This window comes from Momordica charantia, assembly GCF_013281855.1.
Source record: "Momordica charantia cultivar OHB3-1 chromosome 10 unlocalized genomic scaffold, Mcharantia_2.0 BLBB01000010.1, whole genome shotgun sequence".
Classification (NCBI taxonomy): domain Eukaryota; kingdom Viridiplantae; phylum Streptophyta; class Magnoliopsida; order Cucurbitales; family Cucurbitaceae; genus Momordica; species Momordica charantia.
The window spans coordinates 9,290,671-9,313,968 of NW_028275158.1; the positions used below are offsets into that span (position 1 = coordinate 9,290,671).

Genomic DNA, 23,298 nt, shown 5'->3' on the forward strand with positions numbered 1-23,298 from the left:
CACAAGTTGAAGATAGTGCTGTTGGGAATCCACAAGTTGAAGATAGTGCTGTCGGGGAACCCTTCTCTGACCAAGGCAAAACATTGAAATGTTTATCGAGATCATGGAAGGATCAAGATTAGGGCTTTCTTGTAGAATTTGTGCCTGAACTACCCAAACTGCAATTGTGGGAGAGGTGGACTCAGTTCCCAGCAACTCTAATCTATATATCGTTGAGACATTGATCAACGACTACAAGGATATATTCCACTCAAAACAGAGACATCGACCATCGAATACAACTTGAGGGGCTATCCCCTGTTACGTGCGACAATACCAATATCGATATCCTCACATACAGAAGACAGAAATCGAGAGACTCATCAGGGAAATGTTGACTGCAGGGATCATCCGACCAAGTGAGTTTGTGTTCTAATCCGATCCTTCTTCTAAAGAAAAAAGACGACAATTGGACGCTTTGTGTGGACTATCAGCTTTCAACAAACCCTAAAAAATTTCCCATCCTTGTTATTGAGGAGTTGCTCAATGAATTGCACAGTTTTCAGGTATGTTCGAAGATTGATCTTAAATCAAGCTATCATCAGATCAAAGTCAACGAGGGAGGCATCCCAAAAATTGTTTTTCGCACACAGAAGGGTCACTAAGAATTTCTAGCCATGCCATTCGACCTCATGAACACCCCCTCCACGTTTCAAACCCTGATGAACACTATATTCCAACCTTTTATACATAAGTTCATCCTTTTTTTTTTTTACGATATTCTGGTGCATAGCTCTAACCTTGATACGCACCTCCAACACCTCACGGTGCTCTTTAATCTACTACGAGACAATGCACTATATGCCAACCTCAACAAATGCCATTTTGCAAATAATCGAATTGAGTATCTTGAGCAATGGGTATCCGCACAAGGAGTGGAAGCTGACCTAGAGAAATTTAGGGCAATGATTGAATGGCCAACTCAGCCAACTTGAGGGAACTACGAGGATTCCTCAGCCTCATAGGGTGCTATCAGTGGTTTGTATCTAACCAAACCACCAAAGGCTTCAAATAGCTCAAACACGCTATAGTGACTCTCCCGATGTTGGCCTTACTCAGGCCTCTTAAGGATGAATAAACCACCACTCAACCAAAAAACTTAAGCTAATGAGTTGTTTATGGAAACACTCCCCCTCACTTGTGGGCTTGGATAACTGCACCAAGACCAAACAAGTGGAAATCATAATAAATGGGGAGGAAACGACAATGCAGAGGTTCGAACACAGGACCTCCGCCTCTGATACCATCTTAAGGATGAAAAAACCACCACTCAACCCAAAAGTTTAAGCTGATAGGTTGTTTATGGATATATAACAAGGCCCAAGCCAAATCCATTTACGAAAGAGAACTAATGGCCATTGTTATGGCAGTATAGAGGTGGCGACCCTATCTACTCAGCCAGAAATTTTTAGTCCAGAAGGACCAGTAGGCCCTGAAATACCTACTGGAAAGTGGTGCAACTCAAATATCATAAATGGATTTCCAAGTTGCTGGGATATGACTCCGAAGTTCATTACAGACTCGAGTTAGAGAACAAAGCAGCAAAGGCCCGAATGCATCCAATAGCCCACTTGGCCTCATTAACAACTCTAGCACTATTGGACATGGATGTGGCTAAAACCGAAGTGTCGCAAGACCCCAATCTCAATCAAATCATCGCTCGACTCACCGACAATCCAGACAATATCCCGAAATACTAAGGTACCTTACTCAATAAAGATCGATTGTTCTTTCCAAAAACTCTTCTTTAATTCCAGCAGTACTCCACACCTACCATGATTCGGTGATGGGCGGTCACTTTGGGTTCAAGCGCCTAATGAGGGAACTTTATTGGGCAGGGATGAAAGTGGACGTCAAACAACAATGTATCTGTCAGCATAATAAGCACCTAGTAGCTCACCCAACGAACTACTCCAACTATTACCAACCCCTAATCGTATATGGGAGGACATCTCGATGGATTTCAGCAAAGGGTTGCCAAAATCTGAGACATGGCACTATTTTTGTGGTGGTAGACCAACTTAGTAAGTAGGCCCACTTTATTCCTATGCTGACTTCCATTCATATCCAAGTCAATAGCAGCTGACTTTGTACACAAGGTGATCAGTTCCATGGTGTCCCTCACTCCATTGTCTTTTTTTTTTTTGGGATAGGAAACAAAGTATTTATTGATCTTCTCAAAAAAAGGAGACAACCTAAGGGTAGAGGGTCGAGATTACCCTCCCCCAAAAACTAGACAATGGCAGCCTTCTAGTTTCTAACTAGTAAGTATAAGCTATAATTACAAAAGAATTTTTTTATGGTTTAAAGACCACCACGAAACATAATGTTGTACATTGCTACAAAAGGTCCTCTATAGACTTCTTATCTTCAAAAAGCACCCCGAAATCGACGACCAAAGAGAGATTGTGAGCAAGTGTATGGAAACCTATTTGAGGTGTTTTCGTGTGAATGACCCAACAATAGGAGATATGGGTTACATGGGCCAAGTACTGGGATGATACCACGTTCCACGTCTCCATCGGGGCTACCCCCTTCCATGTCATCTACGGTAGGCCCCCACCCCCTTATGGAGACCGCTGGACATCCAATTCTACCTTGGACCAACAACTCACAAATCACAACCATGCTTTGACGATATTGAAAGCCTACTTAGCAATGGCCCAACATATGAAGAAATTTGCAAATCGCCACCCCAAAGAAGTTGAATTCTCGGCTAAGGACTGGCTTCATCTCAAGATTCGCCCATGCTGCCAAATTTCACTCGTCAAACGATGTAATGAGAAGTTGTCCCCGAAATTTTGTGGACCTACCAGATCCTCGAGAGGATGGGTTCAATGGCATACAAGTTGGGCTTGTCGACAGAAGCTACCATCCACCCTATGTTTGATGTCTCATAACTCAAAAAGGCCACCCCATGCTCATGGATTTATTACGAGTGGATAGCTAAGCCCACAAAAGTCATGTGCATGCATCGTAATGCTAAAACAGTCGCGATTGAGTTGTTGGTACATTGGACAAGACTACCGAAATACGAAGCCACGTGGGAACTGCACTCTGGTTTTCAATAGCAATTCCCCAACTTCCACCTTGAGATAAGGTGCTTCTATACCCCGGGGTAATGTGAGACCGCAATAGTGAATACTTATGTTAGGAAATGCATCGCTTCAAGTTAGTTAAGAGTCTTTATATGCTTTGAGGTTACATTGTGTAAGTTTATGTTTGTTTTGTTTTGTGAAACCTTGGGTAGGGAGATAACAAGTCCTCTCAAATTGGCTAGGGAGACTTCTGTATAGCCCTAGGGTTTCTTCTTCTTTAAAAATCAATATATTGCAAGAAGATGACTTGCATATATGTCTTTTTAAGAATATATCAAATAATATGTATAAATTACATATTTAATACCTCTAAATAGATAAAAACACATAAATTTAATATTAAAAAAATGAAATGTGCTTGTGGGCCTGTGGCAGAGCAGTGAGCAATGTGGGCCGCCTCCCAATTTCTTTCCATCTTTCATACAGGTTTCTGAGTAATGGGCATAGTGATGGACTAGGTTAAATGTTTTTCTTAATGTTCTCAACGGTTTATTTATGTTGGTGCATCTACATGTCCCCGACATGCCTAAATATTTCCTATTCCCGACGCGTCCGAAATAAAATAAATAAATAAAATAGGATACTTATTTTGCATGTCGGACAAATGTCCACAGCATGTCTAGACATATCCATGTCCAACATAGACACGGTCAAAAAGAGAGTGTTCATGCTTCTAGCCCTCACCAAGCCAAGAGTCAAAGACTGACTATGGGTGTACACAGGTTAGGTTTTTTTTATTTTAACAAGAAACGAACATTTCATTGATGAATAAAAAGGAACAGAAAATGTTCAAAGATACAAACTCCCAAGGGAGCGAGGGAGAAATAGAAGACAAAATAAGAGACAAAAGATAAAGCTAAGGGGGTGTTATAAATGCCTCCCAATTCGTACAAATCAAGCTAGTAGTATAATTAGAGAATAAGTCTAAGAGGGAGCACCAATGGGATGCTTTGAACATGGCTTAACTGAAGCAATCCAAAGGGGACTTGCTTTCAAACCATAACTTAGAGAGGATAGCTTTGTTGCCATTGACCCAGAGAAGCCAAACCTTGGGAGGTAGCCTCACACATAAAAGCTGGAGAATATTTCTTGGAACGTTAGCATCAAAGGCCCAAGAGATGGAAAAGATGTGAAATAAGAGTTCCCAGCAAGCTTCAGCAAACAAAAACTGAAAAAAGACATGGAGCTGACTTTCACCACTTGCACATAGCACACAAATCGTAGGAGACAGAGCAATGGTGGGGAGTTTCTTTTGGAGTATGTTCGTCGTATTTACCTTACCATTAATCAAGATGCCGGACAAGACCCCAACTTTCTTTGGACTTTTCGTCGAGCAGGAGGAGGTTGGGTTGGGTTAGAGACCAAAAATTCAAGTTGACCAGTTCACTAACTCGAATGAACCAAATGCAATACTCAACCCAACCTCGGCCATTAAGTTACTAAATACAAAGAGCTTGATGAATGTGGGACATCAAAGGTTTGTCGCTTAGCATGGAAGAGGATGGAGAGGTGAGCGTGAAAGAAACCTCGCCAGTTTTTGGATTGTCCATTGCACGACATTGACTACACTTACCAAGTAAGAATAGATATTTGAGCAATTGGAGATCAAATTTTGTCGACTTCGAATTTCTACTTGACGCCATCGTCGTTATCAAGAAGCTTTACACCAAGTGGTAATTTTCTTTGCGGTCCCTTAGGCGGGTTCCCGTTTAGATGTGAACATGGGGTTCTTTATGGCTTTAGCCTCTTGATTGCAAATTATTCTTGTGAGCTGCTATAGTTTATCATCTTCGATGCTGAAAATGGAGATTGAGAGGGATGAGAGAATGAAGATTGGGAAGGAAGAGACCACGGAGATACAAAGGGGGAAAAGGAGAAATGGGAGGGGCAGTTGCAGAAGGAACTGGAAAACCCTAGAGAGGTGTGATGATTATTAATAATAAAATTATTTTTTATTTATATATTATTTCGGTTTGGATTGAACCAGCTTTGACGTTTCTCAACCGGCAGGCGCAAACTGAACCAAATAATTGGTTCTTGAAAAAAAAATAACCAAATTAACCAAGATTTCAAGTAACGCAACCCAGGGTTGATCTGAATAAAAATATAATTACCGAACCCATGGGTGAGGAGTACCAAGTAGAAAAGAAAATACTTTACGGAGCAAAATGGCATAATCTATCGCTAAGAATTAAGATGTCATTTCTCAAATTTCAACAACTCCATACATTATTGAGACAAGACGAGCAAATATAATATATATCTGAGGAAAAGTCAGTCAAATTTCTTACCAACTTGTTCTAATTAAAAGATGAAGCTTTTGGATTTTTGTGGCAAAGAAGGTTTCAATCCAGTTTTGGCAGTTTCCTTCTGGACATCTCTTCCGAGTTTTGGCCTTTTTCAAAAATCTTCTTTTGAGCTAAAGCATGTTTTAGCTTTTGTAACTTGGTGAAATGTGAATATGGACCGGTTTTGGTTGCTTTGTCTCATTGGTTTTTAAATTATTTTTCTCAGAGATGCTAGATCTTTTGGCGTTATTCAATGCTTTATTTATCTTTTGGCTCTTGTAATATTTGAAGATCTTTACTTTATTTGTTTGGTTGATTGTTTGTTTTCTCTCCTCTCTCCTTGAGAACATGTTTATATTTTTTCATCCATCGATGAAAAGTTTTCTTCATGTTACAAAAAAGAAACCCAATTGATTGAGACCATTTCAATTAAAAGCAGAAAAAGTATGGAACAATACCCGAGAAAAGAACAGTGACTGCATCAAAAATTCAAGCTGGAATTCTGCAAGTAAAATATTAGGTTATAAGAAATTGAAATGAAAAAGAAAAATATATAAATAACATGTAGAATGTCATCAGATGCTCTAACTAAACAATGACAGACAGAAAAGCCATAACTGTCAGAGAGTAATCAACAAGTTGAACATCAAATTCCATATCAACAAGACTATGAATTCCAATTATTTGCCTTGCATAAGCATTCTTTTCTCTTTTTTCAATAAATAACTTTTTAATCCATGAGGCTTCACGAATAGTTCTTAGTCCGGAAATGCTTCTAAATAGTATCTACCATTAATACTGTTGACTGCCATTACAGAAATATGACAAGGAACTTTTTGTTATTTTTGTACACTAATGTTGAAATAACCTCCCTCCCTCCTCCCATCCGCCCTCCCTTTACCCATCCCCCCCCCCCCCCCTCCCTCCCTCCCTCCACCTCCCTCTCATCATATCATCAATAGAAAAGTCATGGTCACAATTAGAGTCATTGACAATACCTTACAACAGGATAAATATTTGTCAACAAAATCGCAATTTGTTACAGCACTCCATTTCCACAGATCAAGGGAGAGAGTCATGGAAGGTAGGAGATACACATTGCTGAAGAGAAAGGGAAGGGGAAAAATAGAAGGTTCATATGGCCCACACCGGAAACGAGAGGGAGCATTGGTAAATGGATTTTAAAGACCTCTTATCCCAAAGAAGCAAGTTAAGAGAGTTCATTGGAAATCTCATTGTAGTTTTAGACAACAGTGATAAAGTCCAGAAAGGGAATCCTAAAAGATATCTATCCTCTAGCTGGTGTATACTAGGTCCAAAGTAAGCAATAAAAATCAAGACCACCATTTTATAAGCTGCCCACTGGCCTCTCAATTTTGGCAGACTTGATCAAAACTTTTCTGTGGACATTTTGGTTAGAGAGAAACAATAGTTTTTTTGGAAAGAGAAAGATCACTCTCTTCGGAATTTTGATCCCCTTCATTTCACCCTTTGGGGTTTGTATCTTTGAACAATTTTTGTTCCTTTTCATTTATCAATGAAAAGTTCGTTTCTTGTTCAAAAAAAAGATCACTCTCTATTTTGTAGGACCATATTGTTTTTATGGTTTGCCTTCGTCCAAATTGTTCAAACCTTTTAATAATTATGACCTCTACCTTTTTTTGCTATTAGGGTTTTTTGCTTTTTTTTTCCATAAGAAACCATTCTTTCGTTGAGAAAACTGAAATGGATAACAAGAAGGGCATACAAAAAAAACAGCCCAAGAAGAGGACACCCACTAAAGAAAATGGCTTCAATCCAAAATAATGACACCTAACTGATAATTACAAAAGGCCTTAAAGACCGAACCCCACAAAGAAGTGTTAAACCTAAAAAAATCTCAAATAGTACCCACCATCTTTTCCACCCTTAAAAATTCTATTATTCCTCTCCAACCAAATACCTCACAAAGTAGCCAAAATGCACGCCTGCCACAAGAACCGATCCCTATAGCGAAAAGGAGGGGACAGCAGCAACTCCTCCATCGTCGTCGTAACATCCCTATTAAGGGCAAAAGATACCCCAAAGCAACCAAAAAAATGAAGTCGGAGCTTCTGAGCAAACTGACGAGACCACAACAAATGCTCGAGGTCTTCCAAGGCTCCTCTACAAAGCACACACCACTACGGGGCAAACACAAGGAAGAACTCGTCTGAATACGATCCATGGTATTGACTTTTCCAAGTAAGATCTGTCACCCAAAGAACTTAATCTTCTTCGGAATTTTTATCTTCCAAAGAGATGTAAACAAAGAGGCCGACAAGGGAGAATCTGGGGAACTCAAAACATGGAAATAGGAACGGCAAGAGAAACCCCTAGAAGGGCTGGGGGACCACATATGCACATCCCCCCTCCCGAGACTGAAAGAAACCTCCGACGACAGGCCAAGCAAAGCAAAAACCTCTAAAGACTCACGATCAGTCAAAGAACGACGAAATCCCAAAGAGACGGAAGACGCAAGCCCCTCCCCCAAGGATCCATTATAGCAGCCATCGAATGCAACCTCTTATCAAAAAGATGGTAGAGCCGAGGGAACAAAAGACTAAAAGGTTTATCTTCCACCCAAATATCCTCCCAAAAGTAAGTATTACGACCAGTGTTTTCAAGGCGCAAGGCGCAAGGCGCACTTCAAGGCGACAAGCCCTTTGATCGCCTCAAGGCGAGAGGCGATAAAAAGGCGAGGCCTGAGTGAAGCGAGGCACCCTGAATAAAATATTTAATAAATAATATTTATTAATAATTTATATGTAAAATAAATAAATATTCAATAAAATGTGAAAATTAAAAAAAAATATATATATATATATTCAAATAAAAATTAATTTAAATAATTGAGAAAAATAAAAATATTCAGATTAAAGGAAAAAGAAGCAGAGAGAAAATTGTATTTAAAATAAATGGAAAAAAAGTAGTTCAATAATGCTAAAGAATTAAATATAAATAGTTGTATTTATGGGAAACTGTATTTATAATAAATAGCTGTGTTTATGGGAAACACAAATACTATTTGACAGCTAGCAAGCACATAGAAAAATGTGTTGCCTTCAAACTTTTCTTTCTTTAGTACTACCCTCAATTTCTTCTTCTTCTCGTACTCTACAAAAAAAGAAAAGCTCTTCTCCTCCTCAAGCTTTTCTTCTTCAACATGCTCTGCCTCAAATTTTCTTCTTCCTTCAACTCTACCATCTCTATTATCTCCCTTCTTATCTCCTACAATTCTACTTTTCTCCTCTCTTCATCTTCTTCTTTTTTAAACTCTTCGTTCTCTTTTTGTTTGTTTATTTTCGTTATGAGGTGGGTTTTTATTGAGTTTAACTGATTTAAAAAAAAAAAAAAAAAAAAAAAAAGTTTGATGTGCCCGCCTTCAACCAGGCGCTCACCTCGCCATAAGGCGAGGGCGCACCAAGGCGAGTGCCCGGTTGAAGGCGGTCGCCCTGGCACCACTCAAGGCACACTCAGGCGAAATCGCCTCGCCCCTCGCCTTAGGCGCTCGCCTGGGTGCACCTCGAAAATACTGATTACGACCCTCCCCAGAGAAGAGCGAAGGAACTGAGAGAAGGAAGGAAAACACAAAGCAATAGCCTTCCAGGGATTGTTATTGCTCACCTTAGCACCACCTACCAAGACCCACTTAAAAGGATGCGGCCGGAGGGTTTTCAACCCTCCGTTACATATTTCGTTCGTTCATCATTATAGTTTCATATAAATATATTTTTTTAAAAGCAAGTCTTCTCAGTGATCAGGGATTTCATTTGGAAAGGGGGAGTCGATAAAAAAGGGAGTCACCTTGTTAATTGGGAGACATCTTCCACTCCTAAAAAACAGGGTGGTCTCGGGATTGGGTCGTTGAAACAGAGGAATCAATCTCTTCTATACAAATGGCTTTGGAGATTCACACACGAGGAGAAAGCTTTGTGGAGACGGGTCATTGGAGCGATCTATGGGGTAGAGAAACACGGCTGGTTTTCTATTCCTTCGAATGATGCCTCAAAAGGTCGTCCTTGGATAGATATTGCTAGAAACAGAGGCAGCTTTGAGAAGATGACCACTTTTAAAGTTTCCAAAGGAGACCAAGTGAGATTTTTGGAAGACGGCTGGGCAGATTCTTTGCCTCTTTCTTCCTCCTTCCCTGATCTGTACAAGATTTCTACCAAAAAAGACTGCACTGTGGCAGATTGTTGGGTGTCTTCATCTCAGACTTGGGATTTGGGGCTGTGAAGGAATTTTTTTGACAGAGAACTTAGTCGATGGGCAAGCTTTTTATAGAAGATTGATTTCTGGCAGCCAGGGAATGGGAAAGATAAACTTTGGTGGAAAGGGGATAGCAATGGGATTTTCTCGGCAAAAACAGCGTTCTCCCTTCTGTCTAAGCCTTCACCAAAGCTGAAAGCTCCAGTCATCTCCTACATATGGAATTTTAAGGTGCCGAAGAAAGTAAAATTCTTCTTGTGGACAGTCTTCTATAGGGGAATAAATACGGCTGAGAGGCTCCAAAGAAGATTTCCTTATTGGGCTCTGTCTCCTTCTGTTTGTGGGCTTTGTAACGGTGCTATTGAGACTATAGATCACCTCTTCCTTCATTGCCCTTTTGCTACTAAGGCGTGGGATTTTGTTTGGGCTGAGTTGGAATTACAGTTTTGCCTTCCTAGGTGGATAGATGATCTTTTTCTTGAAAATTTTGGGGGAGGTTTGCTAAAAGGTAAAGCCTATGTGCTTTGGAATTGTGCGGTCAGAGAGACTCTTTGGTTGATTTGGAAGGAAAGGAATAGGATACTTTTCGAAAACAATCAACCCATTTATGAGAGTTTTTGTAACAATGTACAACATGTTGCATCTTGGTGGTCTTTATACCACAAGAAATTCTTTTGTAATTATAGCCTACCGTTGATAGTTAGGGATTGGAAGGCTGTCATTGTCTAGTTTCGGGGGGTTTTCTCAACCCCACCCTTAGCTTGTATCCTTTTTGATAGATCAATGAATACTTTGTTTCCTATCAAAAAAAAAAAAAAAAAGCCAGTCTTCTCTGGGTTAATGGCTCAAAAGGCCTCATTTCGGAATTATGGTTTGAGTAGAATTAGAGGATTTTCGAAGGACACAGAAGGGGCACCCGATGTAATGTTCCAACATGGCCAAATTTAAAGCTTCTCAATGGTGTGCTCTTTCCAATATTTTTGCAAATTACTCTCCTAGCATGATCTACTCAAATTGGGAAGCTTTTATTGCTCCTTTGTAACTTTCACTAGTTTTATTTTGCTTATGGCTGTATTTTACTTTATTATTTCACTTTTTTGTCTTGGAATTTGTATCTTTGAATATTTTATGTTCCTTTTCATATATCAATGAAAAGTTTGTTTCTTGTTAAAAAAAAATATATATAAATATATTTTTTTAAATATATATGTATGCATGGATACATATATATATATATCTTGAATATACTAGAGTTGAGTTTAGCTTTCAAAACTCAGACAGGTAACTTCTTGTTCCTAACGTTCAGAATATGGGCACCTATTGGATTGGTTCAGCTCCGACCCAATGGACTCAGTCCTTTTGATAGAATATAAACCTAACTAGCACATATTATAGGACATCATATAATCCAAAGAGGGGTTATTTTTAAGGAAGGAGTACAAACCAGGGTCTTTCACACACATAAATATATGGTCTACAATAATAGAAACTAAAGAACGTCCTGCTGCTTCTGTCGAACGCTGCCAATAAAAATGAAAGAAAGAGAGAGATGTGTGAGACTTTCTCATATAATATTGAAAAGCACATTCCAAAGAGAATGGTAAATGATAACCTGCTGAGCTTTCAGATCCACATCTCCTCTATTTAGACAAACGTATAATCCAGTCATAAAGCGAAGAAGGGCACGAAGTCCTGTTGATGCCGTAGATAAATCCCATCAGTAAGATAGATCACCATCAATACAACATCTTGTCACATGGTGAAGAACTGATCTAAAAACCATATGATTTGATAACCTGGTTCACTTAAGGCTGGGCATACAGCTTCTGTGATATGTAAATTCACTTCAAGACCAAGTGGACTGTTTAGTTCGGTCCTCTGCAATGTTATCTGCTCATATTTTCAGAATAAAGTGAATCAGGGATGCAAAACCCTCATAATTCTGTAAGATCCTCTCTAAGATTACACCATAAAGACAAGTTCATCAAGAATCAAACTGAAACATCAGATTTGTATTACATTAGCTTGACCAGATATTCCTTCAATAAATCGCTCTCCACCAAAGAAAACACGTTTAGCACCATCATCATCCCTACCATTTGCTCCCTCTTGAGCACGAGCCAAATCAGCAAACATATCAGGATGAGGCAGAAGATCGATTGACAAAGATTCCCATTCAAGTTTCTAGCATCAAGAAGAACTTATCATTATAAGTCACTGAACATAACACCATTTTAGGTTAGACAGAAATTTGAAGCATGCAGAGAGGGGCCAGGCCAATACTCAAACATATATGATCAATACAAATAATAAATCAATGTTTCAGAAGGCGTTCCAGGCTTACTCTTGAGGCTTGCCCTTTTTGTGTATCTTCTTTTTTCATTTCCCTCAATGAAAGTGCAGTTTCTCATCAAAAAAATTTGTAGCCTTATTTTTACAGCTTTTTTGGATCACAAGAAGCTAACATCTCTTCTTTCATTTTATCTCAATGAAAGTTGGTATTTAGATATTAGTGATAAGAATAACAATAATTATTATTATAATAATAAATTAAAAAATTAAATTTAATAAACTTAACAAAGAAATAAAAATAAAAAATAAAAACACTGTTGTCTCTTATAGAGGAGACTAACATCGCATCTTGGATTTGAGGCTATATGCCTCATGAAATTTTTTTTTTTCATTGATAATATGAAATAAACAAAAAAAAAACCCTATCCAATGAAGTTACAAAAAACTTCACCAATTGGATATGAGATAATTTAAACCATAACTTTTAAAAGGATTTACACTTTGTCATAGTCTTAAGAAATATAAAAAACTAGAAGAGTTAACCCATTTGTAATAGTCTTAAAAAATATAAAAAATAATTCATCTGTTTAATGCCAACACACTACAATTAATTTAGCCCATTAACAATTTATCACTAAGATTTAAAAAAATATATTTAAAACAAAAGATAAAAAGCCTGTAGATTCTAGTGTTAATAATGATATTTGGGAATGACATTTATAATTGTTAGAGTATATATTAGTATATTTTATATTCTTGTATTAATATTAATTTGTCATTTACCTTCTCCTTATAGGATTAGGTCAACCTTGTATATTTGTCTACATACATAAACTTTAATAATGAGAATACAATATATTGGATTCTCTCCAACCTTAGTCTCTACATGGTATCAGAGCTCTAGGTTTCTAGGTTTCTTGCCCATTAGGGTTTTGTGCCCATTAGGGTTTTGGTGCCCATTAGGATTTTGTGCCCATTAGGGTGTTTTGTTCATTGCTATCCAACTCAACTCACTGCCGCCGCCGCCACCGACCGCCGACCGCCGACCGCCGCCGTTTGCTAATTCACCAGCGTTGCTGTTTTTCGATTGTTGTTCGTGGGTTTCGTCTCGCCGCCAATCGCCGTCGCCGTGTGCTTTCGTCACCGCCAGTCGCCACCCGTCGCCTTCGCCCCTTTGGTTGTCGTGGGGTAGCACTTAGGGTTTCTGGTTTCATTAAACACCTAATCCGGTTTGGTTCCAGCAGTTTGATTCATCTGTTTTGTTTGGTTCGGGTAGTTTGGTCTGGTTCTGTCGTTTTGTTCAAATAAGTTCGTTTTTTTGTTATGGCTGAGAAGAAATCAATCGTAACTTCTGAGGTGATCCCATTGATATCAAAAAATCATAAAACACAAGTTGAATGGAGCACGAATAAATTATTTGTCTAACAAGTTGGGCATGATTAATATATATGCACCAACTTGAGGGGGAGTGTTAGAGTATATATTAGTATATTTTATATTCTTGTATTAATATTAATTTGTCATTTACCTTCTCCTTATAGGATTAGGTCAACCTTGTATATTTGTCTATATACATAGACTTTAATAATGAGAATACATTACATTGGATTCTCTCCAACCTTAGTCTCTACAATAATATTCATTTAAGAAAGTAATAATTAATAGATGTAATTTTTTTCATTTTTTTGTATTTTTATCATTTAATGCAATCTTCATGTTTAATCAAGAACATTTTATTAATGCATCATGTTCTCTCTCAAGGGGCGGTAGTATATTCTTTGAACTCTCTTTTTGGGTTAACTATTGATTAAAGATTGGGACACTTGGATACCTTGTGGACCTTCTATCCTATACAAAAGGTTTTTCTCTCCGCACATTGAATTTTTGGTTCCTTAGCTGTGCAAATCAGGTTCTTCAGATGGTAGCATTGGGTTTTTGATTTTGGCAACCTTTGGTTCTCCTTGCAGAAGTTGTCCAAACCTTGGTTCTCGCATATCTTTGCTATTACTCTTTTCTTTTTTTTTTTTTAACAAGAAATGAACTCTCTCTTTTTTTTATTATTAGAAACCACTCTTTCATTGAGAAAAATGAAAAGGAGAACAAGAAAGGCATACAAAAAAACAGCCCAAGAAGAGGATGCCCATTAAAGAAAAGGACTTCGATCCAAAAGAGTGACACTAACGGATAATTACAAAAGGCCTTAGAGACTGAACCCCATAAAGAAGTCTTAAACCTAACAATATCCCAAACAGAAACAGTATCCACCGACTTTTCCACCCCCCAAAAATTCTATTGTTCCTCTCCAACCAAATACCCCACAAAGTAGCCAAAAAGCCCACCTACTACAAGAAACGACCCCTATCACAAAGGAACAGCAACATCTCCTCCATGACCGCCCTAAAGCATCCAAAGAAATGAAGTGATAGCTTCTGAGCAAACTGACAAGACCACAACAAATACTCGAGGTCTTTTGAGGCTCCTTTGCAGAGCCCACACCACTGCGGACCCAACACAAGGAAGAAATCCTCTAAATACGATCCAAGGTATTGACTTTCTCAAGTAAGACCTGCCACCCAAAGAACTTTATCTTCTTCAAAACTTTTATCTTCCAAAGAGAGGTGAACAAGGTGGCCGACTGGGGAGATTTTTTGGGGGACTCAAAACCAGTGTTTTCGAGGACTAGGGGACAACACACGCACATCCTCCCTCCCAGGACTAAAAGAAACCTCCGACAACAGGCCAAGCAAAGCGAAAACCTTTAAAGACTCACGATCAATCAAAGAACGACGAAACCCCAAAGAGACGGAGGGCACAGCCCCCTCCCCCCAAGGATCCATGATAGCAGCCACCAAATGCAACCTCTTATTAGAAAGATGGTAGAGCCGAGGGAACAAAAGAAACGAACTTTTCATTGATTAATGAAAAGGAACCGAAAATGTTCAAAGATACAAATTCCGAATGAGCGAGAGAGAGATACAAGATAAGAATAAAAGACAAGGCAGAAGATAAAACTAAGGGGGAGTTATAATGCCTCCCAATTCGTACAGATTAAACTAGGAATATAATTAGAAAATGAATATGAGGGGAAACACCAATGGGATACTTTGAACTTAGCTAAACTGAAGCAATCCAATAGGGACTTGCTTTTACCTTTCAAAAATTCTTTCATTCCCTTCGAACCATAATTTTGAAAGAATAGCTTTGATGCCATTGACCCATAAAAGCTAAGCTTTAGGGCTTAGCCTTGGCCCACAGAGAAGTTGGAGGATATTTTTTGGAACATCAACATCAAAAGCCCAAGAGATGGAAAAATGGTGAAATAGGAGTTCCCAGCAAGCAGCAGCAAGCGAACACTGGAAAAAGACGTGAAGCTGACATTCTCCACTTGCTGCACATAGCACACAAATGGAGGGGGATAAAGCCAAGGTGGGCAGCTTCTTTTGGAGAATGTTCGCCATGTTTACCTTCCCATTAATCAAAATCCAGGACAGTACACCAACTTTCTTTGGACTTTTAGTCCTCCAAAGAGCAGCATAAAGATCTTCCAAAGAGCAGCATATCTTTGTTATTACTACATCAAAAGGGAGGGCAACTACATGAAAAAGGTGTGGTCGCAGCCCCTTTGCTGAAATCTTCATAGCTACGTTACGTGGTTTTGCTTATGGAACAATTCTATTGTTGGGGCATTTTCTGATTTGTGCTCTCACCCTCGTAGTTGTTCTTTTCTCTTGTTCAAGTTGTTGGTGTAGGTCTTGCAAAATGAAGGGAGAGGTTTTGGTTGTTTCAGCTCGTCATTTTATCAAGTAATTAAGCGATTTGTTCTTTAATGTCTTATTCTCTAGTAATTTTTAGAGATCTGTTCTTTTTTCTGGCTGTTTGGTCTTCTTTCGCTCCTTTTCATTGTATTCTTGAACATTTATCTTCATCTTTATCTATCAATGAAAAGTTTATTTCTTGTTCAAAAAATAGTACCTAGTCTAACAATTTAGTGATTTTCATTTTTTTATTTAAGCTTAGGGTTACGCCTCATAGTGCCTCAAGAATTATTCTTTGCCTCCTTCAAGATTAAAGGACATTTTTAGACTTTCAAAACATTGTAATAAACCAATAAAAGTAATTATACAAAAGAAAAATGGAAAAATGTACACCAAAAAAAAGCTAAATAGGCATTCTTCGTTTTTTTTTTTAATGTTACAGACTATTTTTTGTGAGCCTTAGTGACTTCTGGAGATTTTCTCCTTTTGTCATTTTCATACATTCGATGAGAAACGCTGTAGTTCTTTCTCAAAAAAAAATAATAATAAAAACTAAAAACTAAATAAACCAAGCATAGGAGCTAGAATTACCTTGAAAACATATATAAACTTCTTATTTGCAGAGAAATCACGGGCGTCCTTAAGATTGACCACCTATGACATAAAAATCGTTATAAATTATACACACTAAAAATATCAGTTGCACCTCATGTAAATAATCTACCTGCCAATTTTCATTTGTGGTATACAGCAAAAGGTTGCGTATAGTGATGGATGCCAAAGGTGAAGCCCTAAAAAGAGGGGAAAGAAGAAAAGGAAAAACATGAGAGCTAAACAGTAACACAATATTTAATAGATTTAAAACTAAAAATTATAACTGAAAGCTTAGTAGGACAATATTACTAATTATAGGTTCCCATTTAAATACATGACACAAGCGTAGGAAGGCACTGTCTTTTGTGGCTAGTGTATGGCATCATACTGTTGGTTTCCTTTCTTTTAGGTGAGGTCATGTAAGAGGATTAGATTCTGAAAGATGTGTGGACAAAAATTAAAAATTGGCTCACAGTCTTCCTATTCTCCATGTGCTGCTAATAGTCACATGCAGACCATAGCCTCAGCTCTCTAAACTGAAATTTGGAACGTGGAAATTAGAAGGCTTAATTGACAACCAAAGACCAGATTCTTAAAGTCAGGTTACATATTCTGACCCTCGAACCTAAAAAGAAATTATTTCTTTATGACCTCCGTCAAAAGCATTTATCATACATACTTTAATCATCAAACTGGTTTGGAAGATCAAATTTCCTTGGAATATCAAAGTACTCATCAGGTTATTTGCTCTCAAGAAGGTTAATGCAAATGAGAGTATTCAAAAGTTACAACCAGATATTACAATATTTGCAGAGGTCATCTTGCGCTTGGTAAGTGAAGACAAGAAAAGCTTTAAAAGATGATGAAGTTGAGGAGTTTTCAGCCTTACTGTCCTTGCTCAGTTCAGTTTCAGTCTTTAATGAGGTTGATAAAAGATGTTGGTCTTTGGATCCTTCAGTGGTTTTTTCGGTTGTCTCATTAAGTAGGCATCAGAATTCTTCTTCTATGCCCAAGGAACTTTATGGTGCTCTTTGGAAAACAAAAAGTCCAAAGAAAGTTAATGTTTTTGTTTGGATTCTTCTTCATGGCAAGGTTAATACAACAGATGTACTGCAAAAAAAGATTCCTTCAATGACACTTCATCCTTCTGTTTGTTTATTATGCGGCAATTCTGGTGAGACTCATCGGCATATTTTCTTCCATTGTTCCTTTGCTATGATTTGCTGGAGTTTCTTCTTCGAGCTTTTTGATGCTTCTTGGGTTTTCAAGTTTGATACCTCAAAGAACATCATCTCCTTGTTGAATGGACCGAGTTTAGCACCCAAAGCATGTCTTCTGTGGCAGAATGGAGTTAAAGCTTTGCTGTTTGACATTTGGTTCGAGAGGAATCAGAGGATTTTTGAAGGAAAGTGTAAATATCCAGTCGAGGTTTTCAAATTAGCTAAGTTTAAGGCCTCTCAATGGTGTGTTCTTTCTAATTTGTTTGCTAATTTTTCTTCGAGTGTGGTTTCTTTAAATTGGGAGTCTTTTATAACTCCCCTTTAGGTTTTTGTTGTAACATTTTATTTTGTTGCTTTTGTTTCACTCCTTCAGGATTTTGTATCTTTGAACAATTTCATGTTCCTTTTCATTAATCAATGAAAAGTTCGTTTCTTGTTCAAAAAAATATTTGCAGAGGTCTATTTTGTGTGACAAGGCTATGGAAGGCATCCATCAACTTTCTGTGCACTGTGAGTTTTCCAGAAACTTCCAGTAAAAGTTAGATAGTCTCTTTGACTTTCAACTTTCAAATTGGACAATCTTCTTCTTCACTCAAGCGTTCGTTCAAGTTCAAAATTTAAGATACTCCAGTCTGGTTCATCTTAGCAGTGTTTTGGGAGGTTTTGAAAGAAGTAGACCAACTAATTTTTTCTCTCATCAAAGGGGCCAGGTGAGGTCGGGGACGGGGTTTGCTGGGACTAAACTTAAGTGTGGGATGGGGTTCAGTTTTATGTATCCAGTTCTCTTATCTATTCTCTCTCTCTAAGGAATCTTTCAAACCTTTCTTTTTCTAGGTAATCAATTGGAAGTCTCTTTAAAAGCTTCTTACCCCCCTCACAACAATTATATTAGATCACCTTCTCAAAGCCCTACTCTTACTACTAATGATGAACAAGGGACTTCTTTTTCAAATATCCCTCAAAACAGTTGGCGCCTCCAAGCTTTTTGCCTTATGCTCTTCGGTATGACACCTAGCCCTCCTTTTGTATCATTCATTCATACAGGTGTTAGCAAAAGTTACACCAAGAACTAGGTTTAAATACAATAACAATAATTACTTCAATGATCCTATAGCATAAACTCCTCTTTTACTTTGTATATATTTTCCCATAATAATATATTCTGTGTTGTAACAGGAAAAAATAATAAATAAATAAATTACAATGATGACAACAACAACAAAGGAGAAAACAAGTAAGAAGTTAAAATACAATATTCTCGGCTGAAGTCATTAGTCATAGATTGAACTATAGCTGACTAATCAATTGACTGAATGCTTGTCTTTTACAGTATGCACATATGCTGAATGGAAACCAAACGTGCAAAAGTTCACAAGCAGACAGCTATTGTATCATTTGCCACAAAAAAAATGGAGGGAGGGTGAGAGGGGGAGGGGAGAGAGAGCAGAAACGAAGAAGCCAGAAGATCAGGGACTAAACAAGAACTCACCAGGTTGCTCCTCCTTGACGTTGCGATCCACCACCAGTTTCAAGTAGCAGATTGACAGTGCGAACCTCTAATGTCATCCCATCAGCAATCTATTATATAAGAACAGCTCAACAATCTAAATATATATATGAACTGGAATGTACACTAAATATAAGTGCCAAAATGAGTCAAACTAAAACAAAAAGGGAGCTCCAAGCACGCAAAATAAGACTTGAAGGAATAGTTACAAAAATCCTTAAATACCAAAGCCCAAAGAGAGACACGAAATCTAACAAAAGACCAACCTCCTTCTAAGGCCTCTCAACCCCTCTAAAAATTCTATAATCCCCCAAAGGCTCATAAAATAGCACAAAAGCTAGTGAGTCACAGAAAACAACCATTATTGCAAAAGGCAAATGGAGAAGAAACTCCCCCACCATCAAACTACACTCTCTGGGCCAGGCCAAGAGGAAATTGAACGTCTTAAAAAACAACTCCAAACCGGAGAAGCATTATTGTAGCTCCACAGGAGGTGATCAAAGTCCTCAATGGCACCTCTACAGAGGAAGGAAATTGAACGTCTTGAAAAACAACTCCAAACCGGAGAAGCATTATTGTAGCTCCACAGGAGGTGATCAAAGTCCTCAATGGCACCCCTACAGAGGATACAACACTGCAGCCTTATCAGACAGGAAAACTTCCTCAAACCACGATCCAAGGTATTAACTATACCATGAAGTACTTGCCACACAAATAATTTGACATTCTTGGGAATTTTAACCTTCCACGCAAGGAAAAGACAAGGTAACTGAACGGAAAGGGATTCACCAAACAATGAAAAAAGGATCTACAAGAAAATCCTTTTGAAGGATTGGCCACAAAGACGAAAGTCCCTTCTCCCTGAATTAACAAAAAAATCCACCATCAAGGATAAAAGGACCATAATATTCATTCTTTCCCTATTGGAAAAAGGACGATGGAACCCAATAACAAGAGAGGATAAGCTCCGAGAAGTAGGAACTAGGAAGGACAGAAACCACTGCATAGAAGACAGATAGTATAAGCGAGGGAACAAAGAGTAGAGGGCTTTATACTCCAACCACTTATCCTCCCAAAAATAAGTATCCAGTCGATCACATACATAACACTAAACAAGAGAAAAAGGGAAACCCGTTGGAGATAGTTTTACACAAATTTCTGAAAGTGCCTTCGGAAACGCTCGAGATCCACTAAAAAGGATGGGGACCATATTTGGTCACAATGACCTTTATGTCATAAGGTGTCAGACTCTCAAGGAAAGCACCACGACCACTTAGTCAATAAAGCCTCATTTTGCACTCTTAAATTACCTATGCCTAGACCCAAGATCCAACGAGTTGGCCACCACTTCCCCACTTGACTAAATGAGAGCCCTTCTCCCTCATTAAGCCCTTACCCCATGAGAAGTCCTTCATAAACTTCTCCGAAGTCTTACTGACCGACACAGGAACCCTAAAGAAAGCAAGTACAATATCTAACACCCTTGTTCTTTCCTACCCAAAAGAAGATTAAATGAGACCATAACATTGTAGAAACTACAATTGGACGAAGAACATATGAAATCAGCCGACAGGCAAAAGGAACAGTACATAGCTGATTCCTAAATAAATAACAACAAGCCTGATACTGGTCGATTGTCAACATATTGCATGCAATGTCATGAAATTTATCAAGATCTTAAATAAACTTCTTAGCACATCCCACAAATTTCATTAAAATAAGAATGCATCAATCAAACCATTCGTTGTTTGTCAACTATTAAATAGATTAAAGACATTTTTAGCATTTTGTTTCAGTGAAACTGAACCTGAACCTGAATGATCTGTCACAGTAGTGTCTTACCTTATCAGCAAATCCATAACCGCTTCCCTTCACAGTACTGGAAGAAGTCTGACTACTGCAAGTAAGAAAAGCAGAGGCTCAGTTCTAACCTAACCATTAGAGATCAGAAAAGAATCCTTCCAAGGTTGATACAGAAAGCTCACGAAATGGTTAAAAGTGAGGAGTAGAGGGAGGGCCAGAGAGACGAAGAGAAACGGGTGAATTACCTATTCATGCTTCTACCCACGTCTGCATCTGGATTCTCCTCTAAAACTAAATCCAATTTATCTATTTGCACAACGATTGGCTCCACTTGTACATTACTCAGCGAAGGTAACTACAAGACCACAAGAAGAAAATTCATTTAGGGAAAGAATTGAAGTGCACACGACATACTGGCTGCAGCAAATACCAGCCGAAATTTTCATCTTCCTCTCCACTACTTTAAATCCAGGAACCAAACACAACTGACAGTATCACTACACTATAATTCCAAACTTCCACATAGTTCAACAAGGATTAGAGAAACAAATAAGCGACAAATCCAATTTCTAGTTGATCTCAGCCACCAAACAGAAATCACCAATCATCGTGGGGAAGGAAGGGGAAGTTCACAGCATATAGCCACCCACCACAATCTCCAACTTGCCAACCCTCGCCGTCGTAACATTAAGCGCCGGCGGCAATCCCATACTGGAATGCAAAGCGTCTCCATTAATATCTGCCAAAATTCAAAAAGAAACAAAAAAGAAAAAACCCCAGTTACCAAAGTTGATACAAGTAAGTAGTGAAATTGGACAGAAATAGGGAAATGAATTAGAGAATTCACCCAAATTGGAGAGCTGCGCGGTCCGGCCCTGCAATTTGAACTGGTCCCTGGAGAAAGATTTCAACCAGTACTTGAGAGTGTACTCAAGTGCTCGCGCCAGAATGGACTCCATGGCCGGATCACCTTCCACAATCTTCCGGCGCCTCCACCGAGCAGAGAGTGGAGAACAAAAGCTCTAGATCTTGCGGAGATAGAAAGGAGTGGGCGGGTTCGGATCAGGGATTCGGATTGGAACGGGCATGGGCATGGTCCTGCTGCACTGCGAGATCAGCATTTGTTTCTGAAGAATCGCTTTCTGCCGGAGGGAATCCCGAAACAGCGAACGGGTGGGCTGGCGGGCGAATGCTCGGTACGTGCGCCGGAATATCACTCGCACGAGCCAAGAATCTGGCACGTGTGAACACGAATTAGTTTTTCTTTTCTTTTTCTTTTTTTTTTCTTTAAAAGGAGAAAGAACATGCATTGGATCTTGAAGGCCAGCATGTTCGTGTCAGGCAGTGGGTCTATTGGCGTCGTTGGATTTGTTTTCTTTTTTTATTTTCTTTTCAGAGATTTAAGGTTTGTTGCTCGATAACTTAAAAAAATAACAATATAATAAGTTTGGTTCCTATATTATTAACTAGAAAACTGTTAAATGTTTTTAAACTTCATAATTTCACTGATAACCGTTTTATATTTTCTCCTTTATTTTTTCTTTTTAAAATATTACTCAAATTAAAAAATAAATTTTGAATTTTTTAAATTATTTTTAATTTAATTAAAATTTTGAAAATATTATAATTTACCAGCATAACTAAACGAGCATAACTAAACTATTAAGGCACTTATCTCCAACTAAAATAGAGTGAGTATTTTTTTATTTGAGAAATAGAATAGAGTCATTATTCTATTTGTTGCATTAAAAAATAATATTATAATTTAATGTAATTCATTTTAATTTTACAACATAAATATTATTTTTATTTTAATCAAAGTAATGGAATAAACCATTAATAAATTATATTACTAATAAAAAGTTTAGAATTTGAAATTTGTATAATGGTTAAATAAGTCAAAAATGATTTTCAACTATCCCATTTCAACCTTTTAAAAATAGGACACGTCATTTTATCATAAGGAGATTTTCAAAATTAATTGAGGCATTATTATTATTGTTATTTATTATTATCAAAAGATATAAAAGGATGAAACCAAAAAATAAAATTATCATTTCTAATTGCAGAGGGAGATTCAAAATCATGTAGCCCATGGCATTTCCAATGAATGAAACTCTCATTTCTTAAAAATAAAAATACATTAAATAAAAATTTCATAATAATTAAAAACAAAAAATAAATCATTATAATAAATGAAAGTAGGATTAAAGAAGATACTTTGAGATTTGTGCTCTTTTGAAACTGAAGGAAAGTATCCAAAACTTCATTTTCACACAAAGGTCCAAAATATAAATTATGCATAATGAAAGAGAAACCGAAGAACAATGTCATTTTTAAAACAAATTATTCATACTCCGTTATATTAATTTTTAATTTTTACTTTTAGAGCTAGTAAATATTTTGTTCGAAGATTTTTTTTTTTTTAAAATAGAGAAGTTTAAAAGGTAAAATGCATTTATTGGTTCCATT

At 37.8% G+C, this 23,298-nt stretch overlaps 1 protein-coding gene across 1 annotated transcript in view; it reads right to left on the reverse strand.

The window, feature by feature from the left end:
• Positions 1–22,011, reverse strand: part of LOC111022086 (amino-terminal region of chorein) — a 28,702-nt gene extending 6,691 nt beyond the window's left edge. The window contains exons 1-12 of the mRNA XM_022299250.2: positions 21,674–22,011; positions 21,477–21,565; positions 21,072–21,181; positions 20,866–20,920; positions 19,006–19,094; positions 16,427–16,493; positions 16,294–16,356; positions 11,675–11,839; positions 11,452–11,545; positions 11,268–11,347; positions 11,100–11,175; positions 5,884–5,927 (exon numbers count right to left, since the gene is read on the reverse strand). Of these exons, the coding sequence (XP_022154942.1) occupies positions 5,884–5,927; positions 11,100–11,175; positions 11,268–11,347; positions 11,452–11,545; positions 11,675–11,839; positions 16,294–16,356; positions 16,427–16,493; positions 19,006–19,094; positions 20,866–20,920; positions 21,072–21,181; positions 21,477–21,565; positions 21,674–21,785 (1,044 nt within the window). The 5' untranslated portion in view covers positions 21,786–22,011. The remainder of the gene's footprint in view (positions 1–5,883; positions 5,928–11,099; positions 11,176–11,267; positions 11,348–11,451; positions 11,546–11,674; positions 11,840–16,293; positions 16,357–16,426; positions 16,494–19,005; positions 19,095–20,865; positions 20,921–21,071; positions 21,182–21,476; positions 21,566–21,673) is intronic.
• Positions 22,012–23,298: the final 1,287 nt, after the last annotated feature.